The sequence below is a fragment of the Lutjanus erythropterus genome, chromosome 20, assembly GCF_056507025.1.
Source record: "Lutjanus erythropterus isolate fLutEry1 chromosome 20, fLutEry1.hap2, whole genome shotgun sequence".
Lineage (NCBI taxonomy): Eukaryota > Metazoa > Chordata > Actinopteri > Lutjaniformes > Lutjanidae > Lutjanus > Lutjanus erythropterus.
In genome coordinates this window covers 4,588,059-4,611,688 of record NC_139336.1, presented here as the reverse complement: position 1 = coordinate 4,611,688, position 23,630 = coordinate 4,588,059, and the positions used below count along the sequence as shown (strand labels likewise).

Below are 23,630 nucleotides of genomic sequence, written 5' to 3'. Positions count from 1 at the left end.
TTTTCGACAGTGTGTATACCACGCCAAGCCAAAACACGTGTTGTCTGTGTGGATCATCCATGAGACACTGTCAGATGGAAAATCTGACATAGCTGAGAGCTGACAGAGTTGATAAAATGCTGCACTTTTACATTTCACAGCATAGTTGCAGTGAGCAGTCATTTTATTTTTTATTTGTCTCAGAGTTCTCTTAATGTTAATCAAAATACACATTTTTAAACCATAATTTAGCTTTGATTTAGAAGGGCTACAGAGCTGACATGTAGTTTTAGATTTTTAAGGCTTGTACCAAATATTTAAATTGAAATGTTTTTTTGTTTTTTTTTCTGGCACAAAGCAAGTTTAGAAATAGGGCAAATCAAAATATATTTCATATATATAACCCCGTAAAGAATACATTTTCACAAAAAAAAAAAATGGAATAAGAGTGTTGGTTTTATTAATTTTAATGTTTTTTCAGCCCTGCTTGTCTTTGTTTTTTGCAGTTTTTTCTTACATATGTTGTCATTTACACACTGAAATGATTTTTAAAACCTGTTAGAACTCAAGTGTGAATTCTGCCAGGTTTGCAGTCTTGTTCATTTTCCTTGTTGAGTGTGAAGTTTCTCGCTGGCGTTCCTGTGTTGGCTGAATATCTTCACACTGAGAGAAGTCCCATTTTATCTTGTCAGAGAAACATGTGAGAGACAGAAAAAAAGAAGAGGAAGGAGAGTTTCCTGCCGGAGAAAAGAGGGAGGAAAAAAAAAAAATCTCCCGACTGTGTGCAGAAACATGCCTCTGATGAGACATGAGAAATGAACTCCCCATGTAGCTACAGCCAGTCTGATCAGAGGGAACATGGGGGAGAGCAGACAGCCAGTAATTACATGTAGAGTCACTATGTGTTCATTAAGCAGCTGAGACAAGAGGAAAAAAATGAGAGGAAAAGCTGCGGGGGTGGGGGGGGGGGGTGGGGGGGCGGGGGGGCGTGAGAGCCACTTGAAGATGGAGGGAACATGGGGTGGAGGGAAGTAGATCACGGGAGGAGAAAGAGACTGAAGAGGACGAGGTGAGAGATTTTAACAATGACTCACACCAAGAATATTTGGCAGCAAAATGACAAGCTTTTGAGGAATTTTCACTTTTTTTGTGCTTTTTCACAGATTGTTTTCTTTTTTTATTATCTCAACTCATTAGGAGGGTGTGAACAAAAAAAATATTTGGTAACCAAGCCCAAGGAAAATTCATCAATATTTTGAAGCTGAAAGGACCACTGTGGTCTCCAAATGAAACCGCAAAATATGTTTTTTGTAATTGCCTTCCTGAACAACACTTATTAGTGTGTTCTGATCTGCTCTGCCATTAGAACATCATTTTCTAAGTCTAAATCATTACATATCACTAATAAAGCTGTTTTTTGACCTTGCACATTCGTGGTTCAGGTTAAATTAAGTTTAGGAAAAAAAAACGACTTAAAGGGATAGTTCACCCAAAAATTAAAATTCAGTCTTTATCTACTCACCCTCATGCTGATTAAGGGTTGGGTTTACTTTTTAGTCTGCAAAACACTGCTGGAGTTTCACAGGAAAACAGTGTTGCAGAATCTCCCAAACAGTAGCAGTGAATGGTGACCAGTTTTCAGTTTCAAACATAAAAAAGAGCTGGAAAAGAGCCATAAAATGCCTCATCTGCCATAATCCAAGTCTCCTTAAGTCCCGACATTCCTTTTACACACTGTCACACACACACACACACACACACACACAGTTCAGACAGTGTGCACGTGTACATGAACGTAGCTCCAAGCTAAGGATCTACAGTAAAGATTCAGGCTAAAAACATGGTGTAAATAAAATTTTTTTTTTTTTTTTTTTTTTTTTTTTTTTGGTCAACTTGGCATGTTGGGGCTTTAGGAGACTTGGATTACACCAGACAAGCAGTTTGGAGGCATTTTATGTTTTTTTTTCTGTTGTTTTCACAACACATGACTGGTCACCATACACTTCCATTGTTTGGGAGAACTGTCGCTTTAAGCTACATCCACAGTACTATGTTTTTTTTTTAATTTTAAAACGCCATTTTAAAGCAAAGATGATCTCTGTCCAGACAGGTGTTTTGGCACCATCCATCCATACTAACACACCTGAAATCGCATATCACAAGACCAGTCACGAATGAGCCAGTGTAAACAGGAAGCACTCAGATACCAGGATAACGGGATGAAACTGATGAGGCAGGGAAATGAGACTGCTCTTCACATCATCCTCTAAGATAATACCATCTTAATTAAAATATTGTTAATCACATTGCGTTCTTTGTCTTTCTTTCCCATCATTGTTTGTGTCTAAAGACGGTGGCTGAACACACCAACAGAAGGCTGCTGTGACTGTTGACTTGGCTGACAGCAAAGTCCAGTTTGAGCTCACTGAGGCACAGATTAACCAGCAGATGAACATTAAGAAGTACACATCCAGAGAAAGTGCATAAAAACTAAATAAAAAAGCAGAAAACTGAAGCGATCACATGATAGCCAGCCTCACAGCGTCTGCAAGCCGAATGTGTGATGAATCAGGGAATGACACATAAAGACTGATAGACACAATCCTCTGGCTCATCACTTCCAAAGGTCTGTGTTTCTGACCCAGACTGAAAGACAACCCCGGAGCCAAACATCTCTGTTTCAGGTGTCCTATAATGCTGAGGTAGTGTGGGCACAAGGTGAAAACGTAGCAAAACTTATTCATTTTAAAATGAAAACATAACAGTGTGGATTTGGGCTGTGTGATATGACTTATAAATAATATCTCAGTATTTTTGGCCTATTCCACGGTATACAACATATATCCCAATATACACGTTTTCTATAAAATAACATACCATACATTCTAAAAGAGCGCAACCATGATGATTTTATAGTAGGGCCGGGTGATTTGGACAAAATAAATATTTTTGATCAAATGCCTTGATATCAATATTGTAACAATGTTGTAGAGATGACTATTGGTGCTTTCACAAAACATTAAAACTATAAGATTTTTGATCAATAATCATCAGAAATATGGATATAATGACTAAATGGGTAATGGCAAATATGTTCAGTAAAATTACATCATTTAACTGTAATCCAGCCTTTAAAAACAGGAGAAGACAACTCAGGATGTAACAATATCAAAATTTAAGATAGTATCTAGTCTCACATCATGATATTGATAGAATGTCTGTATATTGTCAAGCCCTAGTGTGGATGTAGCATAAGATACTACATTGTCTTCAACATATAACTATCCAAAAAGCAAAGAAAAAGTTTCACCTGAGAGGATTATCCCAATTATTCCTCCTCTGTCTCCTCTCCACCCTAATCTGCTACTTTTCACGCTGGTGTTGTTGTGACTGAAGGATCAGACGACAGACTGGATACATTTTCTGATAGTTTCAAGATAACTAAGAGGATTCCACAAACTCAAAAAGAGGAGGAAAAAAAAGACAACACGACAACCGCAAATTAAAATAAACAAAAAAGACATGACAGGAGAAGGGAGGATGCGTCCTCCTCTTTTTTTTTTCCATCAGCCCCAGCTTGATCTACTTCCACTCCTCCTTCCATTAGCACTGCCCATCCATCTCCTCTCCATCACACACCATATTTGACAACAAACCTCATCTCCAACCCTGCGGCAATGGAAGGCTGCAAATAACACTGTTAACTAACACCTGGGTTGTTTTTTCTCCCTCACTCTGAGTGGTTGTAAATGAGGAGAGATGTGTTGTCTGCTGGTGACTCACTGTGGCTGAATGGAGGGTGCTATTATGTTTAGACACACAGTAAGAGGAACAATTCACACTTTTTGATGCATGTGTGGAGATATTTTTGAAGTACAGAGGAGCGGTAATTTATTTAACTATGTTTTTATTTTCAGTGTATGCAGAGGAAGCTCTGAACAAAACAGTGAAGATATTTCAGTTCCAGGTTTTATAACAGAGTGGAGAAGTCTTTTCTTCTGCAAATTCATGTAAATGCTCTTCAACATCGAAGTGAAAGGGATAATTTAACCATACAACCATCATCTTTTCTTTTAACAACACTCAGTAAACACTTGGGAACTGAGGCACTAATTGTTGAAGTTTGATATACGACTTGGAGTTTGATATACAACAGTCCGGGGCAGCCATGCTGCTGCAATGTAACATAACGTGCAGAATGTGTCTTGGCATTACCTTGTTGAAATAAGCTGGAACATTATCAGTTTGAACATTAAATTTCGTGTCTTTGTACTCTATTCGACTGAATAGTTGCAAATCATTGCATTCTGTTTTTACATCCCAACTTTTTTGGAGTTAGAGTTGAACAGAACATCACACAGCATCATCATCGTCAGTTAGTCATATCTTTTTGATAGTTTTTTTGTCAGTTACGTTACGTTACTGGATACCAGTCCTCAGTACCTTTAAGGTGTCAAGCAAAATAACCCAGTACCAAGTAGTACCAAAACGTCTCCAGTCAAACGATAACCCTGTCGACCCCTGTTGTGCCCAGAGCTAGAAAAAAATGTCTATTTGTATAGTTTAGGTCGCAGTCAATCACCACAGGGTTCCTTCAGTTTAATGAGGCTATGAGAGCTACAGCCTGCAGCTACCAGCTCCTTACAGTCTGTAATGGTAAACCCCAGTGCAGCATATTTGATAGATTTGCCATCAAAACTAAAGAAAGGGTATCAAATGAAGTACCTGGTATCACTTTTAAGTTACTGATATTGGTACTGGTATCATAATTTTTTAAACGATACTCAGCCCCACCTTACGTATCATGGTTTGGGTTAACCACCTGTCCTCTAGTGTGTGGCTAGGGTTAAAATATCGCAGCCTTCATTCTATCTCACACAGGCTCCGCCCTCTGGGGAACAGTGGGCCGAGCCCAGTGACCCTACAAGCTGCAGTGACATCTCAACGGACCCAGCCGCATGGATCTTGACAGGCTTTTAGTCATACATCTTCAGTGCTGCTTTGCTAATAATCTCCAAGTCTGTGGAGCCATATACTGGAGGCATGGACATGACTCCTCTGAAAGATATTCCCTCCTCTCTCATTTGGTGCTTTGATGATGGGAGATGAAGTGCTGTCTAACACATCACTCCAACATCTCTGTTCAACTGATCTCAGATCAAGTGGCTTTAAAGGCCACAGCACATGATTCACATCCTCTTTATCCTCATCGACCCATTCAGTGAACAACCTGCTCTGTGGGGTAGCTTATGAATTTATTGTTTCTCTACAGATTTACAGATTTACTCAGTTTCCCTTTATTTGTCACTAGAGTGTATAATGTGTATCATCGTGTTCCAGTTCTTCGCTGAAGCTGCTGCATATGGTTTACTGGAATGAAATATTCAAACCCTGGATTCAATGTTTTTATGGCCGCACCGTTCCTTCAGAAGGAAATATTCCACGTCTCGAGAATCATTTTAGAAACATTTCCCCAAAGTTCAGCCAGACATATTTGGCATCTTTGGAAAGTCTAGAATCTCAAGTAGAATTTAAAATAAATCTCTGAGGCTTTGAACAAAGTTTGGACCAAAAATATAAATTTAACCTACCAGAGAGTCAAACCAGGCACTGACAGTTGTTTTTACAAGGCATTATCTACAGTGGAGATGATGCAATAGGTTGTATGTGTGAGTGACAAACCTGGCTGGAGCTTAAGTCCATGTCTGCAACTAATCTCACATTACTGGGGCTAATATTTGTTGTGCACATTTCTCATGGTTGCTGAGATTCACAGCTTTTTGACAAACCTCTTTTACTGACTGCTCTGTTTTATAGTGACTCTTGACTCCAGTTTGACTCCTACAGGTTGGTGGGGGCTGCAAGTTATTAACAACTGCTAGGCTAAAAACAAGGTTCCCCCAGTGCATTACAAGCCACATTTTGGCCTTTGTTGTGGCTCAAAAACTGAAGTTTGTTTCATCTTAAAAATGGAGCAGCTTCGTTGCCATCTCTGCTATGCACCTGCACGATCGCCATATTGGAGCGTTCAATGTCTGTAACTTCACCACCAAATCAACTTTAACTAGTTTAATTCTGATCCCATTTTCATGAAATTTGATTTCTTATAAATCTGAGAAATTGAACAAGATAGTTGTTACTTGTTGAAAAAAAATCAGTTATGAACTTCTGAAAAGCCACAACTTCCTCTGGGACATGCACCTATGAATAATGCTATGAATAATAATAATGAGAGTAAATTATTTAGGACGTCAGATTTCTCCAAAAATGTAGATTTCTACATCTATTATACTGCTGTAAAACCACCTGCTAGCTTGCAATGTTCTAAATAAATATCACTGTTAAAATTCATAGGTTTGGACTAATCATTACATTTATTGCTTTCTTACACCGTCAAGTGAACCCAGGATGCTCAGTTACAATGTTGTTACAGTATTTTATGCATCTTAGTGAAAAGACTAAGAGACTAAACTATACAAAAACACATCATTCCAAACTTTACATACATCTGGATGAGAAAACTTACACTATACTATACAGTAACAAAAAAATGTGTTCAAAATTTTGCAGATCTGCTGGTTGCATCTGGTGGCCCCTGTCAATTTATTGCAATAGAGTTTTTAGTTTAACTCAAACTCTTAAGTTTTGAAAAAGTTTAACCAACTACTAATCTTTTGTTAAGATAATTTATTTCTTCTTCACATAGACTTAATATTTGAGTTTTTGAGTTTGATTTTTTTATTTCCCCCACCGAGCGCACTCTTATAGCTTAATATGTTTTTATTAATGTGAGTCAACCTCACCCTGGGCTGCCCATGATAGACATTAAATTTGATGCATTATATCTAAAGAGATCTGAATCAGCCGTTGCTATGGAGAAAACGCCATTCAGAGCTATGAAATCAGGGCAAATGTTAAATGGGCTGCATCTGAGGCATTTACATTATACAAATTACCCCTTATTCACCCATTCTCACACACACACACACACACACACACACACACACACACACACACACACACACACACACACACACACACACACACACACACATCATCTGGAGCAACAGGGGTTCAAATTCTTGCTCAAGGACACTTTAACTTCACTGAACAGATCCAAAGGGAAGTGATTTAAATTTGTGAATTCATCCAAATAAGTTCTACAGAGAACTTTGTCCTGTTGTTAGGTGTATGTAGCTCCCTGATTGGGCGTTTGTTTGAGAAATGCTATCTGGGACTTGCAGTTGACTCCTTATAGGCACAATCTTGCACCTTTCACTTTTAAAAAACAGTGCAGCCCCACAGTCTAATTGTTTGTGTGACTTTAAAGTTTCAGTTATCTCCCTCATTAACCGCCTCTGTATGAGCCTCTCATTACATCAGCCTCCCTGTCATTAGCCGCCCCGCCCCGCCGCACCCCACCCTCCTGTCAAGCTCATTGTGTGAGTGTGTGTGCTCTGCCAGCAGTGATCAGCCCTCCCAGTGTGTCTGCTAATTCAATGACTCTGAAGCTTCTCCCCGTCTCTCTGCTGTTGTTAAATCACTGATACAAGCCGACCAGGAATTAGCCAATTACTGAATTACTGAATTACTACTCCCCACCACGTCGTTTAGCATTTAGCTCTGCAGCAAAGTGGGGCTTAAATACAACAGGGAGGAGGAGGAGGAAGAGGAGGAGGACGAGGACGAGGAGGAGGGGAAGAGCGGAGAGGGAGCTGGAACGATTAGGATGCTGCAGTGTAAGCCCAGTTGTATTTATTAAAGGTTAAAGCCGTGTTATTATTACTGTGTCTACTATTATTTCTAACATTTGCAGCCCTCTTGGAATATGAATCACCATTTAAGACAGTGATAAATTATTAAAAGGGACAGTTCATACCAAAATGTCCTCTTACCTGTAGCACTATTTATCCACCTGGATTTTTTGGTGTGAGTTGCAGGAGATATTGGCCATAGAGATGCCTGCATCTGATAGTAATATTATGTAATGAATTTACTGAAAAATAGTAAATTTACCGGTGCTTGAGCAGTATTCCCACCTTGTTTTAAAACAGGAGGGGAGACAGGGGTCCTTCTTTATGCCTGATTAAATCATGTTTTTGTAAAAATGGGATGGAGTTGATGGAATTGTGGAAAAATTTAATTAATAATGTGTGATGGTATTTATCATTTTTAAAAATTTTCCTGGGACATCAACATCCCGCTTCTCAAGAATGGGTGAAGTATTAGTAGTATTAGTAGTGGTAGTATTGCAGTACCTGGTGTGTATCCTCTGTCCACGGTCAGGCTGGGGAAAGGCATCGGTCTCAGGCTGAACTTGTTGTGAGTGAAGCCGCAGGAAGGTGAAGGCAGTATTCCAGGATACTGAGAGGAGTCCAGAGCAGGCACCGGGATGGCACTGACCACCGCTGAAACAAACGGACAAAACAGACAGTCAGTGAAGCAGGCGGCGACAGCACATGGCAGACGGGAATGTTCTGGTTACTTCAGTGACCTGACGAAACAAGGAACATGATACTAAAGCAAATCAAAACCAGACTGACAACAATCAGACATGCTTGTTGATCAGCAACATTATCCAAAGTGACAGAATTACTGTGAGGGACACCTCTGTATAAGCAACAGCTGACTCCCCCACAGTCGTTTTCTTTTTCTTTTGTTTTTTTGTGACAGAGTCAGTGTGCAGTGTACTCCTGGGGAACCTTGGTTCCCAGAAGAAGTAGCTGCAGACTGGGCACTCATCGCTTTCTCTCCAGGGTAAAATCATTCTTTTATGTCATGTCATCCTGTCCACTTGGTGAAGATTGTCTGCGATGGGTACAGGCAGCCATGGACCCTGCCAGATCCTGGAATCCTAGTGATTTTAAGTATTTGAAATGACATTCATTGTCAGTTTTTTAAGGTAAAGGTAAAGGCCAGCTTTGTCATGACCGTGCAATGTGCTCATACAATCATACAGACAGATTTATTCTCTGCATTTAATCCATCGTAGTGCGAGGAACAGTGGGCAGCTTCTGGGGACCAACTCCAGTTCTGAGCCAGCACCTTTGTCAGGCATACAGAGATGAAAGAGCCTGGGATTCAAACCCACAACCTTCTTGCTGTGAGGCTAAAGTGATAACCACCACGCAACTGTGCCTCCTAATTAGTAAATCCACATGTTGCAGTCTATTTACAAAGTAAGAATTTCGACACTGAGCGACGCCCTCTAGTGTCAGTTTTGCTTAACATCCATGCCAACATAAAGGACACATGGAAGTATTTTGGCAATGACGACTGATTATCCATTTTTGTATTTAAAGGCATAAATGACCCTTAAAGCTGCTACGTTATATTCTGTATCCTGCTCACAAGTGGTGAACTTACAGCCCACAGCAACTTCATACTGTATACAAGTTTCTGGTTTTTGTTTGATCTAGTGTCGGCAAACTGTTGTTGCACATTTTCAATCTACTGTTAGTGTAGTTAGTTCAGAGAATGTCCATTTGGGAGTATAATCCAGGCTTTAACTTGGCTTGTTTACTAAATTACATGAACGCTGCTTTCACCTTGAAGGTCCCATAAAACCCCATGAAAAAAACTGCCAGTTCAGTTAAATTTTGCTTGATAGTCTGTAGGAAAAAAGTGGTGAATAGTCCTGTATTCGTATTGAAAAAACCAAATCCAGTTTGACGGCAAATTCAGAGTTGGGTACAGGCCCTAGTACAAGCCATACAGCAATATCTGTACTGAAAGAGTCTGTCATCTCAGCAGTTCAGAACAGTCAGTAAAGCAGTCAGCCAGATCAGCGCTGCTGTAAACAGAGGAGCAGAGAGTTCATATTGTAACCTTGAGAGGAACCTGCAGGCAGTCAAACTCAGAGACTGATTACACTGCCTCAGGTACATGTACACACACATATATATATATACACACACAGAGGTCCTTCTTATCTTCTGAACAGGCTTGAAGAGACTGTGTGTGTGTGTGTGTGTGTGTGTGTGTGTGTGTGTGTGTGTGTGTGTGTGTGTGTGTGTGTGTGTGTGTGTGTGTGTATGTGTGTATATGTTTCTTTCATGCATCCTGTGTTGTGTGTCTCTCTCTCTGAGGCTAGAGGTATGTTCAATATTGTGTCATACAACATTAAAGTAACTACATGAAACTTTCATATTGTGTTGATTTTGGAGACCCCTGTGGACAAAAGCAGAAGTGTTTCCACCAAAATAAAGTCATCTAAAGTAAAAAGCAAACATTTGCAAACATTGTTTACTCTCTGCAGCTACAAACACATTTCCAATTTCAATTTAAGATTGGAAATGTGTCTCACCAGCCTGCCATAATGAAATGATGCATTTAATTAACTGAGTGAAATTGAAACTAAAAAAAATAAAGATTAATTAAGTGCAATCTCATAAACTGACAATAACAAGTGAAGACGAGTCCTGCACTGCAGCCTGTCATCCTGAAAACAAAAGCCCACTGATCTGAAATAACACACTCTGGACGATGAGTTAAGTGGCTGCCTGTCTCACTGCTGCCAAACTCCATCAACATTTTTCTCAATTTAAAAAGTTACAAACATCTACAGCTTTTACAAGATTATTAATGATTTCTTACAACTCATAAACAGACACTCATTCGGCTAAAATTGAGCTCTGATTAATTTGAAACAGACATACAAAACTCTTATTTCGGTCAAGAATGGAAATTTCAAAGGGAGACACCAGGGGTGCAGCTTTCATGTCAAGTGAAGTGAGTATTTCTTAACATGTTTCCTTGATCCCTACAGATCCCTTACATCCCTTACAGATTTCTCCTTTAAAGTCATTCACTAATATAGGTATCTGTTTGACACTTTGGGAAATGCGTTTATTGACTTTCTTGTCATCCTCTCTTATGTCTTTACACTAAATATCCAGCCAGCAGCCAGGTTTTATGGGAAGTGACAGACTGGAACTATTTCTTGGCAGAGCTAGTAACTTCCTTGAATCTTGTCATTATTGTGAGGTTGCCAGGCAACCGGCGGAGACAAGAGGCATCAATCCTCTGTCAGTGTCAGACTGGATGTGTTTGGCCATGATGACACTGACATGTAAAAAATACTCCTCACGTCGCAGTTACACATGAAGTGTGTGACTTGTCACATGACACGAAGACAGTATTGATTAAAATTTAAGTGTTCTTTCAGATGTGTGTGAGACAAAGTCATTGAAAAATACATCAGAAATGTGTCTGGTGTTTACAGCCTGCACTTGATGCAGCTACAGCACATCCAGTCTGCAAAGACACTGTCCTCATTGTGCTTCCACCTCCAGACGCTATTAGCACCCAGGTGTCAGTAACTAACAATGCTATTTGCACCCAGGGTGGAACAGCCAATGTGACTATTTGCACATTCGTGTATATAGCCAAGCATGGCAGAGACAAGCATCCAGGTGTCAGTAGCCAACAATGTTATTTGCAGCCAGGATGTAAATAGCAATATTGATAGAAAACTAAAACAAAACAAAACAGAACCAAACCAACCCCCCCCCCAAATATCTTCATGGCAAATAATGCTGTTTGCAACCGGAGTGTACTTAGCTAATAAGGCTATTTACATATGGTTGTATAAAGTTTTTGCATGGCAGAGACAAGCACCCAACTAACCAACAATTCCGTTTGCATCCATGGTGGTTATTTCCACCTGGAATGTAAATGACTAATGAGGCTATTTACACCTGGTTGTATAAAGTTTTTGCATGGCAGAGGGAAGCACCCAGCTGTCAGTAGCCAATAATGCTGTTTGCATCTGGGAATGTACTTAGATAATAAGGCTATTTACATATGGTTGTATAAAGTTTGTGAATGGCAGAGACAAACACCCAAGTAACCAACAATTCTATTTACATCCATGGTGGAATTGCCAATGTGGTTATTTCCACCTAGAGTGTAAGTGACTAATGAGGCTATTTACACCTGGTTATTTAAAGTTTTTGCATGGCAGAGAGAAGCACCCAGGTGTCAGTAACCAACAATGCTGTTTGCACTCAGGGTTAAATTGCCAATGTGGCTATTTACACCTGGGTGTATGTAGCTTGGCATGGCAGAGTCAAGCTAACAGGTGTCTGTAGCTAACAATGCTATTTGCCCTCAGGGTAAAGAGCAAACAAATTTTGATGTAAGGAAAGGGCAGGGGACTATTTGCATATTAATGAATCACTGAATACTAAATGAAGGCAAGGCATAGAGCGACATTAAGACATTTTAACATTTTATCTTGTTTAAAACATGACTGGTGGTGGAAGTTCAGGGTTTTTTTTTTTTTTTTATGACAATCTTTTAGCCATATTTGACCTTTGGTACAGAACAATGCCACTGGAGGGCGAGACTGAATGACAATGATTAAATGCCATCATTACAAAATGTGCACATGGGAGACTGTTCAAGACGATGTATATGTAGCAGCTGTTATGACTCCACCTTGTTTCCACCGTGCATCTTCATGCAGCCTGAACCTCAGCAGCTTGGCTTTGTATTATTTTGTGTTTTCAGGGGAAAAAGTACTCTTTCCTCTTCATAACTAAGTGCCTGAAGTCACATATGCCAGTAGAGTCCCTGTGGGAGGGGGTCCCTGAGGCATGTCACCTCATCACAACCCAGCTCTAAAAAAGTCTTAGAACAACACCCCTTGAAGACGACGAGTAACGTCACTCAGTGGACACTCCCCCAGCTGTGCAGGGTATTTAAAGCTTACTTAAAACATACATTTCTCATTTTTTGTTGCAAGACTGTCTGAATGTTTGTAATATTCTTTATGGAACACACACATCAATAAAGCTTTTTCAATTGAATTGTAACTGACAGAGGAGACGGAGGGAGAAACAATTTCCTTCTCCCTCCTTCATCCTGTTCTTTTGAACCACAAGCTCCGATCCTACTACACCCTGATCAATACCAGTATTGACTGGAAAGTATCAATAATGTGGAAGCAGCAAGGCTGTGATCAGCAGCTTTAGGAGCTGTGTGTGTGTGTGTGTGTGTGGGTTGTTTGCTGTATTTGTGCTGTGATCATTTAGAGAGAAGCTGGGTTTGATTACAGCAGCGAGATGACCAGAGATGAGCAAGTCTGATCAATACCGTTATTGACTGACAATATTGATGATTTGGGTGCAGTGAGGCAGTAAGCTACAGGTTAATGGAGGTGTGTGTGGGAAGACAGGGAAAGAGAGAGTGATGCTTAAGACAAGAGGAGACACAAATACAGTGAGAGATGAAGACATTTTTGTTTTTGAATTTGGAGGACACAAAGATCTCATGAGACATAAAAAAAGAAGACATTAGACAGAAAAGACAGATGAAAACAAATGAGAAACAGAAAATAGATGAGAAAGACAAAAGAATAAATGAATAAAGGAGCAGACGGGACAGATGGATGAGGCAGACGGGGTTAGAATCAGATGGAAAAAACAGACTCAGCAAAGAAGATAAAGACGGTTTTAAAAAAGACAAAGAACAGAGACAATGACAGGGAGAAAAAGCAGAGAAAGTGAAATAAAAGACAGAAGAGTGGATAAAAGCTTGATCAAAAGAGAAAGAAGACTGAATTGATAAAAAAAAATACCCTCACAAGTAGACAAAAGTGAAACAAACTGATAGAAACAGAGACAGAGGGGGAAGACAACCAGACAGCAGACACAAAGAGATAAAAACAGAAGGTAGATAAAGAGATCAGTTGGTCTGTCGTCTGCGGAGTACAGACGTGGCAGCAGAGGGGGAAAGTGAGGAAGCCTTGAGCTGCTTCAATGGAAACAGAGAGAAAGAGACAGAAGCAAAGATAGAAACAGTGCAGACCCTGCAGGGATTTTAGGTTGAACACATGATCAACTACTAGAGGTTGAATTTTGGTTGAATTCTAAAGATACTACACCTTCAAAAAAAATAGCACTCCTACATCTGAACCATCTTTTCTAAAAAAAAACCCTATTATTGTGTGCACATTTAGCATACAAGCATGAGAAAATGGGAGATTCCTTGTTGGTATTATTTTTCTTTTAGCCTATTTTGGAGGGCCTGGATTGCCTTCTTGGTTAGAATGTTTTCCAGTATTGGAACTTTGTCTCTAGCTCCCTTTCTTCATTCTTTACACAACTATCTCTGTCACTTTTCATGTGAGCAACCAATCGCATCACTGTGAATGTCTTCCAGGAGAGACTGTCACACCCCTTTCCTCTCTATGAGTGCCAGCTTTTCACTCTACCAAAATGTAATCTGTAAATTCTTGTACGTGGACGACATTTTTCATGACAGTCAACACGACTTTCAAGGTAATGACGAATGTAATATGAAAAGCAGTAGCCTTAGTAACCTTTACAAATCTACATTTAAACATTTGCAAGAGCGTTTATAACCATGTATTTCAATTTTGTGTTCTTTTTTGAATAAAAATCAATGCGTTACTAAAAAAAAACAATAATTACATTTTGGACAACCATTTGTGTAATCTATCAAAGAATGTTTCGGTGACAACACAAGTGAAAAAAGGTTTCAGTATCAGTTTTATTTTCACTGTTATACAATTAATTTTGCTCATATTTCAATTAAAGAAATTGACTGATACTTTTAAAAGCAATTGTCTTTCTTGTAAATTCCTGTAATGACACACTGCCTCTGTCAGGAGGAGGAAAACATTATTTTTGTGATATCTGAAGAGTTTATTTAATTTGGTGTCCAATAAAGTATCCTGCCAATTAAAAACATACAAGCAATTGTAGGTATAAGGGACGATTCTGATTATTTTTTTCCTTTCTGATAGATGGTGATAGTAGTAAATATATAGTAATTATTTTGAAATAGCTGTACACTACTAACCCCAAAAAGGATGTGATAAGATTGCTATCATTACTGTGTGGCAGGATAAAAAATTATACAGGGATAATAAATTATGTGATATCAGCATTTTAATCCGAATAGGATGCATTTCTGATAGTGGCATCAGTATCACAACAACAATAAGTGCAACAGGAAAGGCTTTATCCTATTTCCAATGTCAATACAGCGAAATAGAAAAATAGAAATTCTGAAAGCAACAAAGTCATGGTTCAGGCAGAAGAAAGAATGAGGAGAGAGAAGACAGAATGAAGAAGTTCTCCTGACTGAACTTTGACAGAAAGATCAAATAAAATAAAAGTTCTGAAGTGCTGGAACATGACAGAAACCGAAACGGATAGAAAGAGAGAAAAAATAGATGAGAGTAGAGGACGGGGTCTGAGTGTTGGCAGAGGGGGCCTGAAGGGTTTTCCACTTTTACTGTGACCCACATATCAGGCGCACACACACTTTTATGAAAACACACAGGAGTGCTTGTGACATGATAGAAAATATTATCAGTCACCCGCTGACTCACACTCTCCAGATGAAACCACACAGTTGTAATCTGATTGTTGCTTTTCGGTGATGCAGGTTCAGTTTCTTACAACTGCAGTAAACAACAACAACAACAACAACAACTCAGAGACAGAAGAAGAGGAGTAGAAAAGCTAAAGAAAGCAGGACACAAATCCTGAAAGACTGAAAGCGGGGTAATTACAATATAAAACTTTCAGCTCAGAGTGATGTGACTGAACACGCACACACACTGCACAGTGAGAGAAGGCTCTAATTAGACGATGTGCTCCTACACAGACTAGAAACTGGTTCACGGATGTGTTATGGTGTCACTGCTGTTGTGAGAGATGCTGCAGATGTTCTACATCAGTCTGGCGATGGATTGAGACAGTTTTGCACAGACAGGTGGTTCTGTTTGTAGAGAGCTACAACCACGATGAACTCTACCCACACAGTGTGACGGAGCTGACAGGAGGAAAGGATGGAAGAGCTGGGTCCTGTTCTTCAAATTCAGGCGAACGTGTTGTTATCAAACTGAAACAATCATACTTATTCTCATCCACCAAATTTTGGTTTGGGGTTTGATTTGTTAATGCAGGTTGAAGTTAAGTAACACTGTGCTCTTATTTTGAAACACACAACCATTTATCCTCCGTGGCTAAAGTATAAGGCATGGGACTAAGTCACACCAGTGGAAAAAGGAACTTTCCACCAAGTCCTCTTGTAAGGCGCTATGTCAAGCGGTTCATGAGTTATGGAAGGGGCGTGGATAAAGTGAGTTTGGCGAGACATAAGTCACTAATGAAAAAGGAAATCTGCAGTGAGCAATGATGCCTCGCAAAAGAATCAATGACAAACGGTTCATGAGTTTGGTCATGTTACAGTACACACCCTTTTTGTCAGTTGCATAAACAGTTAAGCAGCTGTCCTTTGGCTCATGACCAACTTTTTCACAAAATCTTGTGCAAGTCTGTGAATCCATTTATAAGTTATGTGCCATTTAGTAAGAGACCACTCCAACTACCATCCCATTTCAGTAAACTGGCATGAAAACAAACACACAATAACCCTCCATGCTGAATTTCAGCATTCTAGGGTGAAAACTGTGGCCGATAGGTTAGGTGCTAGGCTCAAATGGCTGCAACACAATCCTTTGGGGCAACTGTGCCTGTCAAAGTACATCCACCACAAGTACTTGTTTTGCCACTGACATGCTCAAATTATTTAAGGTCTAAAGTCTCATGATGGGTTCACACCTAAAGATTCGGTTTCTGAATTGAACCAATGCAAAGATGATACAAAGTTTCAGTTTTGCAGCTGGCTTGTTTTTCTTTCACAAAGGCAAAACTCAAACCAGGAATTTAGACATTGGAAACTCAATTCAAGAGATGGAAATGTTTGGTTATTGCTCTTAAATTTGGTGGGTCAAAAGATGACAAATGGCCCAATTTCTAAATCATGGTGGTCTGGCAGGTTCTGTTCATGTTGCTGTTGAACTGGATCATATTAGCAGACCACACAAATGAACAAATCATACGCCAATGGGTATTAAATATCTAATAATGCAGGAATTTCTCACTTCTTTCTGAGTCCAGGTTTGTCCCCTGCCAGTCCACATTTTGGTAGCAAACATGCTGCTAGTTCACCAGTTGCTGAAACAAGAAAACTTTTTTTTCTCAACCAGTAAACACATGGTGTGGTGTTTCCACCCCAGAAACGAACTGCTCCAGAATTCACTTGACAGCAGTCCAAGACCAACCCTTCGAGGCAGACCAGGGAGGGGTTGTTTGGTGGAGGTATGAACCCACTCTAATAGATACAAAAAGTTTTTGAATTGGTACAATAGACTGCCTTAACCAGCAGCCATGAAACCAGCTGCAATAGCTGCAACATAATCCTCTGGGGCAAATGCGTGGGAAGTCAGAATACATCCACTAAAAGTGCTTGTTTTGCTGCTGACAGGCTCAGATTGTTAGTCTAAGGATCCCTAAAGAGACAGACCTGTTTTATTAAAGAGTAGGATCTTTTTTTGCTAAACTAGAAACAGCAGTTACATGAATTTCCTCAAAGCTGCCATACACCATAGATAAAAACAGCAATTTACTTCACAGAACACAGCAGTTGCTGATCTACCGCTGTCCCGGATGGTTAGTTAGTTTGTGTTACTGTGTGATTTTGGTGTTTTAACACATGTTAAGGTGTGTGACTTTGGCGTTTTAACATGTAGAGAGACTGTGGAGTTCCTATCATTTTCAAGTACAAAGAGGACTTTGAACACAGCCAGGGTTTTTCAGGAGACCGCTGCAGATGATCAGAAATTTGAAGGGGCGGAAAATCTCAAGAGAAGCCAGATTCTCTCATCAGTTTTCTTTTAAACTTTAAAGTAGAAGTCCGCCACTCCAACTGCTGTTGAAAAGACAGAGGAATACTGGTGTGGGCAATATCAATCCTCTATCATAATATAGGTAATTTTATAACCTGGTGTTGATATATGTTGATGTACAGTATATTTAATGGATATTCAAGAAAGAATGTTACAATGCGAACACTTCAATTGTTTGAAAATGATGTTTATTGAAAATGAGCTGTGCCCTCTTCATTATTTCTAAAAAGCCTTTTGCTGGGCACAGACCCAGCCATTAGAGAATCTGAGAATAGAACTGTGAGTCAAACCTGCAAAACTTCAGGGTCGTTACGAGGGTTAGATACCAAACTTTGCTCTTTTAAAGGGATAGCTCACCCAAAAAAGCCCAGACATGCCAAGTTGACTAAAGAAATGTTATTTACACCATGTTTTTAGCCTGAATGTTCACAGTAGATCCGTGGACGCATGTTCACGTGCACATGCACACTGTCTGAACTGGGTGTGTGTTTTGTAATGGGGTGCAAATAGCATGTTGGGACTTTAGGAGACTTGGATTACACCAGATGAGCAGTAGGGATACATTTTATGTTTCTTTCCCTGATGTTTTTCACATTTGAAAACCGGTACCATTCACTTCCATTGTTTGGGAGATTTTGTGGACTAACAAAATAAACCCGACCCTTAATTGGGTGAGTAGATAATGACTGAATTTTCATTTTTGGGTGAACGATCCCTTTAAAGGCACGAACCATATTACATGGCACTACTGAGCATTGCTTCATGTTGAATCAATCAGTGTCAAATTTTGTTAGCTGAGAATAAATCTGGGTGAAAGAGCTGCTTAGAGTATAGAGAGAAAGAGAAAGACAGAGAGCAATGTCACCTCTGCAACAGTCACAGTGAGTCAGAGTGATGGCGAGCCGAAAACCGTCGCAAGTGTGGCCAAAAGTCAACGCAACACTCTGCATTATTTGTAATGTGAAATGCCAAGCTGACCAAGCCAACACATCTAACCTACTGCCTGATAGTACGGACATGTATGAGGTACATAGGGCAGGGTGGTGGTGAACAGATATTAAAGTGTTCACTTTCTAATTTAAAGGGGCGATATGCAGCCACAGCACAAGCAAAAATGAGTGCAGGAGTCAAAATAGCGAGTTGGAGCCATAGTCTGTATATTAAATAGGTTAAATCCTGTTTAATATAACTGTAATTTGTCTGTGAATATAAAGTTAAGCCTGTTATCCTCAAAACAAAAGCCCACTGCTCTGAAATAACACACTCTGGATGATGAGTTAAGTGGCTGCCTGTCTTGCTGCTGCCAAACTCCATTAACATTTTGCTCAATTTAACAGTTATAATCATCTACGGCTTCTACAAGACTATTATTGATTTATTATGACTCATAAACAGACACTTACTTATTCAGCGAAAATTCTGCATTAATTTGAACATGAAATGAACACATAAAATTTCAAAGAGGGACACTGGCTGAGTTTTTCAACAGAACATGTTTTCTTATCGTGGTTATTTAATGATTTATTACAGATTTCTCCTTTAAAACCTCACACTTGACTGAACATCATCAGAGTCACTGCTCCAGATCACAACTTTCAGATTGTCATTCATCCGGACTCACACACAGACACACAGACAGACACACACACACACACACACACACACACACACACACACATAAACCCATGCACACAGTGTAAAGTGACTTAACGAGGGCTCAGAGCAACACTTCTGCTGCGTCTGTCTCTCTCACTCTTTTTCTCTCCTCCCTCTTCTCCTCATCTGCTCGCCCTCAGATGTTCTTCCTCTCCCCTCTGTCCTCTGACTCAGTCTGAAGGAACATACAGGCTAATTATCAGTGTGAGAAAGTGTGCGTGACCGCGTTACTTCTGGTGTGTGTGTGTGTGCGTGTGTTCGCTCCTCTCACGACTTCACTTCTGTCTTTGCATGAAAGACTTTTTACATCTGAGCCACTCAGAGAGGAAGAGGGAGATGAACTGTCGTCACCCTAACACACCCCACTGCAGACATGTCATGTGACGTCCTGTGCATCAATAGGAAGAACCGTTACCCATAATGTAAAGCAGAATGTGAAATACAGTCAGTTGGAGTTGGATCTGGTCCTGGACTCAGGAATCTGTGCAGGTGTCCATGTGATAATTTTGATATCCAGAGATTACGGCATTTATTCTGCTAGTTAATCTAGTAAAAATGTAAATTTTGTAAAATGTATTTACATTTTTGTCAACATGCATGATTTCATATATTCACAGCAGTATTTCTCTGTAGGATAATAACAATCAGTGATCCAATTAAATTTTTAGATTAATGTAGAATAACTCAGAGAGAGAAAAACTTTAAAATATTTTCCAAGTTCACAAACATTCATATAACATTAACAATAACACATTTCCACCGAGAACCATCACAAACAAAGTTTGAGAGCTTAAAAAAAATGTGTGACTTATGGGTGCTGAGACAAAAAGTGTTACAACTGTCCCTGGTCTCCCCCACTTGTGAAGTTTTATTGACAGAAACAATGATAGTTGCTAAAAAAAACGGGATGCATATCCAACTGTGCAAAAAGTTATATATATATATATATATATATATATATATATATATATATATGTATGGAGAAAGAGAGAGAGAGAGAGAGAGAGAGAGAGAGAGAGAGAGAGAGAGAATATTTCAGATGAAAATACAAGCAATTTTAGGAAAGTTATTGCACATAAAAATTTGAAAATGGTCTAAATGACTGTCTGGCCTGTTCTGGTGTTCAGGGACAAAAAAGTCCTGACAGGACCTCGTGGGAATTTGCCTCATATAAAAGACATTTTGTTTATGATTGATTCACATTATAAAAGCACAAGTGAATTTCAGCCATTTCACACATGGAAGTAATGAATTCTCACTCACTGTCTGAGGAGTGAGAGGAGATGAGCTGAAAATGCATTTTGCAAGCATCAACCTCACAATATGAAACAGTATCTTTATTCTAGAGCCACAGGCTGCAACAACCAATCAATAAAGGAGTCAATTCACAAACACTTGAGATGATGGAAGCATCAATAATTCAGAGAATAAACATCCCTAAAAGAGACAAACAATCAAGAGGAACAAGTTATTTTAAGCACCACCACCACAGGATACGACACAGTTTAAGGTACATGTTAGCTGTGTGGCTCTTGTTGGTGTGTCGGTCCACTACTTTGATTCAGACTGAAACATCTCAGCAACTATTGGATGGATTGTCATGAACTTTGGAACAAACACTGATGTTTGTCTCAAAGGGATAAACCCAGCTGACTCTGTCGATTGACTGAATTTTCATTTTTGTGCCACCATGAGGTTGACATTTGTGGTTTGAAGTGAAATGTCTCAGCAACTATCGATCGATTCTCATGAAAATTTAAATATTTCATGACTAAATACCTGCAAAACTAAACAGCCTAATTAGCAACTTTTAGCATCCTAATACTTTTAATACTTAATACTTTTGCAATTTATGGTAAAGATTATGCTGCTCAACATCAGCATGTGATATAAGAGATAATGCACAGCGAGCAGGTCATTATTATGAAATAAATCCTGGCAGTATGAAGCAGGTTTATTTCACAATAATGACCTGCTAACTGTACATTATCCTGCTTATTACAACAAAAAATATTTGGCATACATTTACATAACACAAAAATCACAGTGGTGATCTGCTCACTGTGCATCATGGTTATGTATTAAAAACAAATTTTGTCTTTTGTCTATGATCAGAACTGTGTCCATAGCAACAGTCTGCTATACAGAAATAATAGACCACAGACTGCTCTAATTGACCAATCAGCCATGCAATAAATTATATTTATTTTAGTCATAAAACTAAAACTCTCAAATTTGTGCAAAGATTATTAGCCAGGCTCTGGCAAACATCTTTTAAGAAACTCACAGCAAGAGAATGTTCAAAGTCCCTGAAATATTTCTTTTATACATCAGTCTGTCCTGTTGCTCAACCAAAATCACTGTTCTGCTGAATCTAAATAAAATGAGATATGCACTGTTTGTTTGTCTTGACTGTTTTGTATGCTAATGTTAGCATTTATCCACTGAAAACAATTAGTGTGTAATCATCTGAAAATAAGAATTATTGTGTTTTTGTTGCCTAAGAATGAGCTCTTTATATCTGCAGAGGGAGCAGCTCCTCTTTCACGGATGCTGCCATGTTGCACTGCCATGTTTCTACAGTAGCCCAGAACGGACAAACCAAACACAGACTCTTGAAACAACCTTTTGGGGTTTTCATGCATTTTTCAGCCACTGTAAGTTCTCCTATATGCTTGGGCAGGAGGGTGAGGCAAGGATTTTTGTGATCTGCAAGCTCACCGTTTGACCCCATGAAACACGCAGGTCACACACTGACACACTGGTCCTTTAAAGGAGTTGCTTAGAGCCAGAAAATACAAACACACACACAAAGGCATATTACTTACGTGTGTTGCTCGGCTGTGAGTCCATGGGAATCATCATTTTGCCTCTTGTCCCCCTCCTGGCAGCCAGGGAGCGCTCCAGCGTGGAGATGCTGCTGGACGCCTCGTCTGCGTCAGCTCCTGGAACATCAAGACACTCAAATATCACAATGTTTTCTTCCCCTTTTTTAAAATCGAAATGAATATAAAAAAATGAGCTGATGGTAAATGATTTATATATTGTTAGTTAATAGATGTGTTTTTCTTCATGATGAATCAGGCTTCATTATCCAGCTAATTTAATCAAGAGTCTTAATGGATAGAAATTAATCAGCACCACAGAAATGAAGAAAAGAACATACTTAGCATGCAAATGTGAAATTAATTTTGAATTTTGCTCCTTTTATTATTGCCAGGCAACACAGGCATAAAATAAAATAAAATCTGCATCTATAAAAAGGCACAAATCAGAGTTTTTAAAAATTTTAATTTTAAAGGGACAGTTCACCCCAAAATAAAAAACATTTTGCTTGCAGCAGAAAAGAAAATAGTTCCCATAAAGTCTACTGCAGAAAGTAAATCACTCCTATGTGAAACTGCTCACAACAAGGTCTGTGGATAATCTTGAGCCGAGCACCATTATAATGGAGAAAAAGCAGACATCTGTATGGCTGATATTTCTGAAACTTTGCAACTCACACCAAAAAAAATCTAGATGGATAAATAGCAATACAGGCTAAGGGGAAAATATGTTTTGTTTTTTTTTTATTTTGGGGTGAACTGTCCCTTTAAAAACAATAACTATAATTAAGTTTAAATGGTCATACATAATATAATATGTACATTTAAATTTAACTATTTAAATAAAATAAGTTAACAAATAAATGACTGAATTGTCCATCCTGTACCTGAGTGGCTGCTCTTGCTCCCCATCTGGCTCTCTGATTGGCTGTGTGCCACCTGCGGGAGGTCCTGGCAGGACTGGATGGGCGAGTCGTGCCCGGAGGGGGCGACGCTGGGAGCTTTCTCCATGTTCTTCATCTCCATCTCCTCATGATGGATCCAGAGGTCGGGAGGCCGCAGGTCCTTCTGGCTGCCCTTCCTCTTGCTGGCGCTGTGGCTCGCACGCTTCCTGCGGAGAGGACAGACACACACACAGGTGAGGGAGGAAGGCAGATGTGAAGAACACAGTGGGGGACTGATGTCGGTGGACAGCACAGCGAACAATGGGTAGGCTGCTGACAGAGTCATGTCGCTAGGCAACATGCCAAATGCCAGAAGAGCTTTAACACACCTGTTCATCTGTAAATAACAGAAATGTACAGCCATCACAGAAGCATTTACCTCACTGACGTACGCTGCAACACACAAGAACATCACACAGACGAGAAGAAAGCAGAGGAAAGCAGAGAGATTATGGCAGAGAGAGAGATGAGGTGGACTGAATTCTTCATTTACCTGCT

General features: G+C 39.5%; 1 protein-coding gene across 1 annotated transcript in view; it reads right to left on the bottom strand.

Moving 5' to 3' along the window:
- Positions 1–23,630, bottom strand: part of dcc (DCC netrin 1 receptor) — a 264,597-nt gene that overhangs the window by 39,561 nt on the left and 201,406 nt on the right. Inside the window, exons 23-25 of the mRNA XM_084746633.1 lie at positions 23,076–23,299; positions 22,192–22,308; positions 8,238–8,387 (exon numbers count right to left, since the gene is read on the bottom strand). Coding sequence (XP_084602759.1) covers positions 8,238–8,387; positions 22,192–22,308; positions 23,076–23,299 — 491 coding nt within the window. The remainder of the gene's footprint in view (positions 1–8,237; positions 8,388–22,191; positions 22,309–23,075; positions 23,300–23,630) is intronic.